The 9,467-nt window shown below is 32.3% G+C and overlaps 1 protein-coding gene across 3 annotated transcripts in view; it reads left to right on the top strand.

Moving 5' to 3' along the window:
• Positions 1 to 401: 401 nt before the first annotated feature.
• Positions 402 to 9,467, top strand: part of LOC149786099 (coiled-coil domain-containing protein 81-like) — a 78,184-nt gene continuing 69,118 nt past the window's right edge. For 2 of the 3 annotated variants that reach the window (XM_089976408.1, XM_089976410.1), the window contains exons 1-5: positions 403 to 587; positions 2,815 to 2,876; positions 3,958 to 4,114; positions 4,764 to 5,020; positions 6,789 to 6,868. In XM_089976408.1, the coding sequence (XP_089832534.1) occupies positions 506 to 587; positions 2,815 to 2,876; positions 3,958 to 4,114; positions 4,764 to 5,020; positions 6,789 to 6,868 (638 nt within the window). In that variant the 5' untranslated portion in view covers positions 403 to 505. Of the gene's footprint in view, positions 588 to 2,814; positions 2,877 to 3,957; positions 4,115 to 4,763; positions 5,021 to 6,788; positions 6,869 to 9,467 lie in introns of all 3 variants that reach the window. The other variant, XM_089976407.1, reaches the window with a different exon arrangement.

Raw genomic sequence — 9,467 nt, 5'->3', positions numbered from 1 at the left:
GACACTTGATAGGTATTTCTAAAGGCATGGCAGGTATAAGGTGAAGCTGTATACATTTACAACAAGCTCAATCAAGAGAATGTTATCATGCCTCTACGCTCATAAACATTCCTGACGCACTATAGCGCCTATCATAACCCATTAGAAATCAAAATACATCGTTGTAACAGACATTTAACTGAGTCATTGAACAACGTGAAACCTGTTTCTATTGTGGAGATCGATACAAAGTCATAAAATATTATTAGAGAAGCAATATCCAGTACAACAGTGTTGTAAGGGTTTTAACTGAAAATTTAGTATTTTGGACTAGTTTTACATACGCTAACCAGTCTAAGTGCGAAACTGAGGCTTACGATTTAGCGGCAGAGCTACCTGTGACGTAAATATATAATAGCCAATCACAGCACGCGGTCCCTGGCAACGCTGTTGTGCATGGATGCGACTGTCTCCTCAAAATGGTCTCCTGAGCACTGCCTGTTGAAACAAATAGAAAAACAGCAGTATGGGAGAGGCAATGACAGGACTCTTGGCAGATGCCAAGAAAAATAAATTTTCTACAATTCGAGACACCCTGTCGGAGGACGGTAAGCTTTAAAGTTGAAGTAAACACTTGTTATATGTGACCTCTGTCCTGAAATCGCTAACAAAATAAATTAGGACCAACCTATTTAAAGTGCCTGGTCTCAATTTCCCGATATTTGAAAATGACACTTGTATTTATTTGTACAGAAGTATTGCCATTCAGACTAACGGAGTACTAATTTTGAATCTGGACGGCATCACGGGAATCATTTAATTGCGTATAGATTTACATTCTTGTACCAGTTATGATTTCGCTGTGCATGTAAATATGGAGCCACTGAAGACATATGGATGTATAGAAATTTAAAATAAAGTGAACAATTGCCATTTAAAGTTATGTGTATTGAGATTATAAAACATGGCACACATTACAGAAATAGTTGGCACAAAAAGCCAGCATCTGTAACTCAATTTTGCTAATTTAAGTTTACACAGCCTATCTACTTATCCTTGGAAATTATTCAATGTGTGTCACTTTGTATGGCGACCATACCGAACTTGCATGCCCTTATTAATGTTGTGTATATTGGAATAAAAGTTTTAGTACCCATAAATTGTTAGTTTTTCATATGATTGACTATATTTACTGTTGAGCCAGTTTTCAGTATCAGCTTATGTAAAGTGTTATTGATGTTATTATTCCTCAGTTTTTGGTGATGAAGCCTACTGTGTCATTTGCAAATAACATTAGAGAGTCCGCCAATTTTATAAACACTACAAATAGCATTGGGCTAAGTATAGATACCTGTGATGATTACATATGAACAGCCTGAATGTTCACCATTAGCTTTCTGATAATCAGTGTATAATGCAGTCTATAATTTATCCAAACTCTTTTGCTTTAATCCAGTCATCCATAGTTTTCAGCATTGTAATGAAGTTGATCTTTGCTGCTGACTGCCGATTTACCCATCTTTAATTTTTCAGCAGTTTCAGCAAGCTTTATTAATATGTTGACAGTGACTTGATTCTAGTGTTGGATAATTTATTCAGTGACATTTAAAGTATACTTGCAGTACAGCTTGAAGTACAGATACTCTACTGACCATAAGATCAGTTCCCTCGGCATACAGCTTTTGTCATATGTGTGTCATGTCTTGTGAATGGATGTGAATTGTTTTCCTTAGTATACATATCTTTATTATGATCATTTTGTGAGGTACTTTTGAAGGTATGTGTAACAAGTCAAATTCACTTCAGTTTGCAGGATATTAGCAATATGGTGATCATTGATTCATGGTGGGAATCGTCCTCATGTATATGTCCTATATATATGGGGGGGGGATAAAAGGGTAAGGGAGCTAGTTTTCCAAATTCTCTCTTGACATAATTTCCTTTAGGGGGTGTAGGGTTGTGGGGCAGCTTGGTTAGGTGAGGCACTGGGTTAGGTACCAATAATTTGTCAACTTCTCTCAGTGGTTTGTCCACATATTAGAACATTTTCATTCATAAACCAGAACTTAAATAAAGTATCATAATGCAGTTACTAAATTGACATGAGGTTAATAAAAGAATTAAAAATTATTATGATTACATAGCAATTATCAGCAATGAATGTCATACAAAATATCCAGGTAAATACATGTGTGTAGTAATGCATAAGGATATTTTAAATGTTTAGACACATGGTTTGTTTTTGGAATATTTCCAAATAAATAATTCAGGCCTCAACAAGTATTATCCATTTTTTCTAGTTTCCTGCTAGAAAAAGATGGTGTCAGTTGTTGGAAATATGACATATTTATTTACTCATTTTTCCACCTCCATTTGTGAAAATTAACCACCCTTTGACATAATTTTATTTCTTTAAGAAAAACCCAGTCAGTATTCCTCCTCAATATGATGTTATATGATAGGTATGAACTCTCTCTGTATATAAATACATGGATTTATGATGAACATTATGATGTAAATCTTAATGTGACCACAGTTAGCAAAGGTAGCCATTACAGAATTGAAGGTTTCTAGTTTATGCGCAGAAGGCACTTACAATATTGGGAGAAACAGCTGACTTGTCTTAACAAGCATTATGTCTGATACTGTTAAAGCATAAGAAATTAAGTCTGGACTGGTCTTGACATTCAGAAATGTAGAATTGGTATTTATATTTTGATTTTAATTATTTCATCTGGTTGTCAAAATGTATAGGGTTAGCAGGCAAAAAATATGTCAGGAAACAGAAACAAATCTATTTTACTTTTAGGCTTCCTATAATTTTTATATTTTCAGATGTCGCAGCAGTTTGGGAAAATGTATCAAACTTCATTGAGAAAACCATGTCTCAACAAAAGGTATAGAAAGAAAGAATTAATGAATTTAGATTTCTTATCATAAGCTTTAATGCCCAGAAATTGCGTACAGAACTGGGGATGGGCAAACATTTTGTGCAAAATTTCAGAAAGGTGTTTTATATGCCTGGTGGATTTTAGCAAAAGAATAAAACAATTACTTTTGAATTGTTTTCATTTAACTGTATTCTTCGTCTTATACAAGAAAACATGAATTTGTCTAGTCCCATGGTTCCAGTATTCATATCTTCATTACTAAAAATTGTCAACAGACCCTCAGCAAGGTTATTATCTATGTCTTCAAGATATAAATGTCTCTTCTTAAAAATATTAGGATATATTTATAAAAGACACTCTCTTACTCTCTTATGTTAAACATCATAACAGGGAAATCCATTAAAATTACACTTATATTGAAAGATAAGAAACCTCAGTTAAATGCAGCTCCATATATATCCACTAAAAAAAGTAACCAGCGAAGAACCATAACAAGCCTGCATCATTGTAGTATTAGTGTATAGTATACAGTTTCAGGGAAATAATTATTTATATACCATCTTTTATATTTTACTTTTCCCCAAAAGTGACTAAACATTCTTGTTCACCCACCAGAAATAATTGCAGTCCAAACTGGTAAACTTATAGTATTTCCTTTTCACCTAAGGGTACCTATACATATAAGTACATTTTGGTAAAATGTCACTTTCAAATATTGACAGTTTATTTTATTAAATTTATCCTACTATCAGCATTGTTTATATTAGCAGACATATAAGCTACTATCAGGCTTGTTCATGCTTAGTTTTAGCACATATTTGATCTGATCCATTTGTTGTTCACTGACTTGTGAAAGATGTTCTGTACAATAAACAATTTGGGTTGTGATAGGAACCAATGTTTATATGTTGAAGTATACTCTTATTAGTGAGAAAAGAATAACTGTGTGTCTGAAGATCATTGATTTCTTCACTAAAGATAACTTTTGTTACCTTTTTTGTTAGCATTATTGCAATACATTTTATTAGACACCAAATTATTTGTCAGAGCATTTTTGTGTGAAAGGAAATCTTGTTCTCATTTCCAGGGTATTCAGATCCAAGGCCTTGGGACATTTACATTCTCACAGAAGAAATTAGATATAGGAAATAACAAATTTCTGCTGATTCAGAGACCAGTTTTTAACATAGCTGAGAAATTTGCTCAATCACAGGGTCTGCAGTATGTTAAAGCTCATGTTCCAGGTAATGTTTTATATCAAACAGTATTTCTAAGTAAGAGTGCTTTATTTAAAAATAGCTTATAATTTTCTAAGTTTATAACATAAGTTTTATTTCCTTCCAATATGAAAGAATTAAAACCTTACAGAAAAGAACAAAAAATAGGTTCAGATCCCCACCACCTTAAACTGGCACCCTAGAACCAATATAACTTGATATACCAAACATGCTAAGGTCAGTAAACTTTTAATTTATCAGCAATTGATTACAGTTTTACAGACTTTTTTAGGAGTTATAAAATACTACACTCTGAATATTGTTAAATTTCTTTGTGAACAATTTTGGAGGAACGAATGATGTGGTTCTTAAACAGGACAATCCTTGAGTATTATGACTCCAACTTTTCTCAGTACTGCCAGAACGTAAAGCTGAATCATTTTGTTGCCAGAGTAAAACATTCATGGTGAAATAGTAGCCATAGACTAAGACTTGAATGTAATAAAGTCAGATACAAAGTTAATCAGAGGGGAAAAAGTACTGTTATAGTCAACAGCTATCAACAATGCAGTCAGATATCAAGATCATTTATGACTCAGTGTGTTTCTTATATTTACCTGAACAAAAACTTATTATAATACAGTGGATACTATAAAAAAAATACATCCATTTGCAGGTCATATTCCAGTTGTACAACTCAACTATGCAGCCTTGTCTTTTGAAAGTCCTTATGATCGTGATTCTGTGGAGAGCTGTGTGCGTGAAATTCTGAATGCTGTCACAAGGGCTGTAGGTGCTAAGAAGAATGTTGAACTTACATTTAATGGTATTGGAAGACTTTCTATCAGGGAATCTAAAGTTAAAATGAAATTTTACAAGGAATTTATCACTCAGATGGATGGAAGTGGAAAGCTCATGGATTCACTTCAAAATGTAAGTTATGACATGTCTGATAATGTTTTAATACAAATTTATGACATGTTGTAAAGATAATCTAAAAAGTACTGCAGTAGAGAAGTTTTTCTGGGATACATACACAGAAGTCCCTCACTTTAAAATGTTACAGTAAAATAGCTTTTGTGGCATATATGTGCTTTGGCCCCTCACTATAAAATGCTACAGTAAAATAGCTTTTGTGGGATAGATGTGCTGTGTTCCCTACTATAAAATGCTACAGTAAAATATCTTTTGTGGGATAAATGTGATGTGTTTCCTTACTATAAAATGCTACAGTAAAATAGCTTTTGTGGGATACGTGTGCAGTGTGGTCCCTCGCTAAAACATTTTACAATGGTATATATGAGCAGTGGTCCATGTGAGTATATGTGGTAAAATTATTTTTATGTTTCCATTGGTTTTTCTGCACATGCAAATATATTAGAATTCCGAACACTTTTTTATTATCCTGCATTTATCTCAAAGTTCTTTCATTAACAGTTAACACCTTCTTTCCATTAAATGTTATATGCTGTTAATCATGTGTACCCAACCTCAACTTTGACCCCTTTACCTGTTAAGCACAGTGGCATGCAACTGCAAGTAATATATAAATGTGGATGGTGATAAAAGATCAACAGCTAGGCAGACATATTGAGTACAACCTTTGGAAAGCATCTTGCATGATGGAACTAACCAATTTGTGACTAAGGATAAAATGTCCAAATCAGGCTTTAGAAACTCATATTCAGGGTTGAAAAATAGTTGTTTTTAACTGAAATTGTTACTCAGGTATTTACCTCATACTATACACAAAATGTGTATTTCAACAGGTACGCAGGTGCCATGGGGTTTTGTAAACAGTTCTTGGAAACCTAGTTCCCTCCTTGAACCATATATGAGAATAGACTATTCAGTAACATTAAAAATGATGGATCTCGAACAAAAACAGTTGAGTTGAGTTACTTTCTTTAAGACAGATAAAGAATAAATGACTTAAGCCAAATAGACTTTAAACAATAATGCCATCTACAGTTTGGTACTGCTACATAGTTAAAACAGGAGTTAACAAGTTTTATTGTAAAGTGAAAAATTATACATGTACAACTTAAGTAATTCTTTTCCAAAGTATTACAACAAGAACCAGTCATGTACCATACATTCATATGCAGCTGATATCACATTTTCAACTACATTTTAAGAAAGATGAAACTTTTGTGTCCCAAAACTACATGTGGAAGGCAAATTGTTGTGCTAAATTTCAGGTGAAACTTTCATGTATGTGTGACAATAGTTCACATCTTTTCTGGACCTTTGATGCATAGATAAAAAGGAGGGAAGGTAGTTTCTGCTTGTGAGCAGAGAACATACCTTTTGATTTTGTAGTCAAAAGGTCAAAAATCAAGTTCACTAGAGCATAGACAATTAACTGTTTTTGGTAAGAGAATTTAAAGTATAAATCAAATAACTACTCCAGACTTTGTTGATCACTTTCAGTTATGCCAAAGATGTATGGTATAGATAGTGAGGTTAAATGTTCAGGTTCAATGATGCGCTAATAGAGAAATGGTTTCTGTAAGCTTATTCGAACATAACCTAGACCCACTGATCCATATTTTGAAGGACAATTTTCTTCCTTGGGTTAATGCTGCCATTTTTCCACACAGCTAATTTAGCCATGGTGACTGTCAGCTATATTTAACATTTAATAGAATCAGAGTTAATTAGATGCTCTTGTTAAGTAAAGAATCCTTTTCTCTTTCAGCGTCCTGGTACAACCGATTCTGTGATATCAGATAGAGCTCCTTCCAGACCTCACAGTGTAAATACAGTTATTCTGCCAAGGTAAGTAAAGTACCAACAATAGTTTCATTCATGCTTAGCTCACCTCTGGAAAGTAGAGGAGTGCCATCGTACTACCTGAGCATTAGGATCCATAATACACAAATTTAAAAGCATATACACATATGTACAGCCACAATGAGTCAGCCATTCTTTCTTTCCAAGTTCATAGAGAACATTTTAGAGTGGCTATCATGGTATCATCCCCAGAGGAGTGGGTGAGAGTCCATGGGCTAAAATGTAAAATTTGCATTAAAATCATAACCAAGTACATGTAGTTTGTTTTGTTCTGTATACTATTTTACCTTTAATCTTGAAACTTGGTAAGAGGATGCATCCCAGTAAGTACTACTCTATTATTATACAGGTAGGTCAGCATGACCAGTTTTGATGTTTTATGAACTTTGTTTAAATTTTGCTGAAAAATAATTGCTCATGCACTGGTCATGCTGGTGTTATGAAACTTGATTCTTGTTTGCATCTCTATCAGTATTAGACTTTTATGAAAAAATGGTCACTTTGATCTATTTGTCACAATTTACTGGCTTTGAATAAGTTTTTTCATTAAGTTTATGACCATAATTGTGAGTGCATACTAAATGCCTGCAACCCTATCTAGAATCATGAAACTATTTTACAGAATTCATCTTGATATGGTAACACCTGTCTAAATTTAATTCCTTTGAAACTTGACTCATGGAAAATTAAGGAGAAAAATAATTTTATTTTTCGGGTATCAGTTCAAATTTCAGTGTTTTTCAGATACTTATGAATTTTATTTTGTTCAGTTAAAATCAGCAATATTATATTCCATAGAATAGATCTCCTATATGAATGTGTAGCTTTGCCAGTGTAGAGAAATAGCCAATGAGAATTGGGAGTAATGCACAATCTGCAATACTAGTTGGATGAAACTAAATTAAGCTGCTTGATATGTTTTAAAACTACATTATTTACCTTAAAAACACTTTATCATTATCATTTGATGAATAACATTTAATTCAGAAGAAAAAACACATTCAGGCCATTACTCATCATTGTAGATTATATGAAAGCAGACCAATAACTGTATGCAGTTGTGAGGCAGTCATAGACTAAGTCATAATAATAATAATAATAATAATAATAATAATAATAGTAATAATAATAATTATTATTATTATTGTTATTATTATTATTATTATTATTATTATTATTATTATAATGTTTAATAAAAGATAACTCAATATAATAACATTCTCCCTCACAGACTTTGCTTAAATGGTGGAAAAATTATACAAAATATTTGCAACATGATAAATTTTAGTATGACAATAAACAGATGTTAAACACGTAAGAAAAATACTTTTCTTTTATTTTTTAATTATTTAAAAAAAACAGATTATCACTCATTTTGATGTTCTGATATACTGTTTGCTATGAAAGCACCTTAGCATTTTTAAAGGTTTCTAACTTTGGCTTTGGAAGTCAAAGATTAACATCTGTTTTGTATACTTAATTTGTATTGTGTGTTTGACCTTTGTCCGTTATTGAAGGTAGAAGTTTAACCTACCTGACTTTTGTCATTTTTTAAAAGATGTTTCCATTGATTGGAGTTCAAGGCCTTACCTTATTTATTAATTTAGACTGTTCTAGAACTTAACTTCTTTACAGTTTCATGGAATTTTCCATTTAAAATGACCCATTTTCTATGCATTTTATAGTGTCTTAAGTCAAGTGAAATTAGTATATATAGGATGAGGTAAACAAAATTATTCATTCCTCTTTTAAGTTCAGTCTGTGGAATTTTATTTACTGTTGTGTTCAGATATAATTTGAGATGAATCATTTGTTTAAATTATTCACTGGACTTAAAAAGTGCTTATTGACTTTTTCGGACTTAAACACTGCTTAGGGATTATTGTAGATTGATTCGAAGACATTCTGGATTATATCTTTGTGATGCATCAAGAATATTGGTACATCAGTATATTCAAGATTATTGGAATTCATTCAGAACCTTCTTTTTGAACATTTAGGATTATTTGGGATTTAATTCACAATATTGTAAGTTCCTCCTAAACTTTCACTTTGTAACTTAGAGAAAAAATATTTTTTGATAATTTTAATAATCTTGTTGGTTTCACTTCCTTCTGTTACTTAAAGATGAGATTCGTAATACATCATGACTAAATTTTAATCCATATTCAGATGAATTTGTTAGGAATAATCCCTGGAGATACTGGTTAGCAGTTTCATAAAGAGATTTATACACTTAAATGCTTGTTTGTTAACCAGTCCTTGCAGATAAATTCAGTCATTTCAAAAATTGGAAGAGAGATTTGCTTGGTGCAATTTGAGCTGCATTCTTTTATAGCTCAAACATTACACAGTATTGTGTTTGGAACTGTTTCTCTGAATAATGAAACAGTAGTCCAGATGTGTTGAATATGAGCATTATAACAGAGAATCCTTGTTTTCACATATCATGATATTCCATATCTTAGAAATTAATGTAAATGTTTTTCCTTAGAACTTGTATGCTTTGACTGATCATTCCATTGTAGAAAACTATCCACATGACCACCTCAAAATTGATGACATGCCACATTCTCAGTGTCCT

This window comes from Sinohyriopsis cumingii, chromosome 12 (genome assembly GCF_028554795.1).
Source record: "Sinohyriopsis cumingii isolate HCF-2022 chromosome 12, ASM2855479v2, whole genome shotgun sequence".
NCBI lineage: Eukaryota > Metazoa > Mollusca > Bivalvia > Unionida > Unionidae > Sinohyriopsis > Sinohyriopsis cumingii.
Note: the sequence above shows the minus strand (reverse complement) of the source record. Positions and strands in the feature narration are given on the sequence as shown.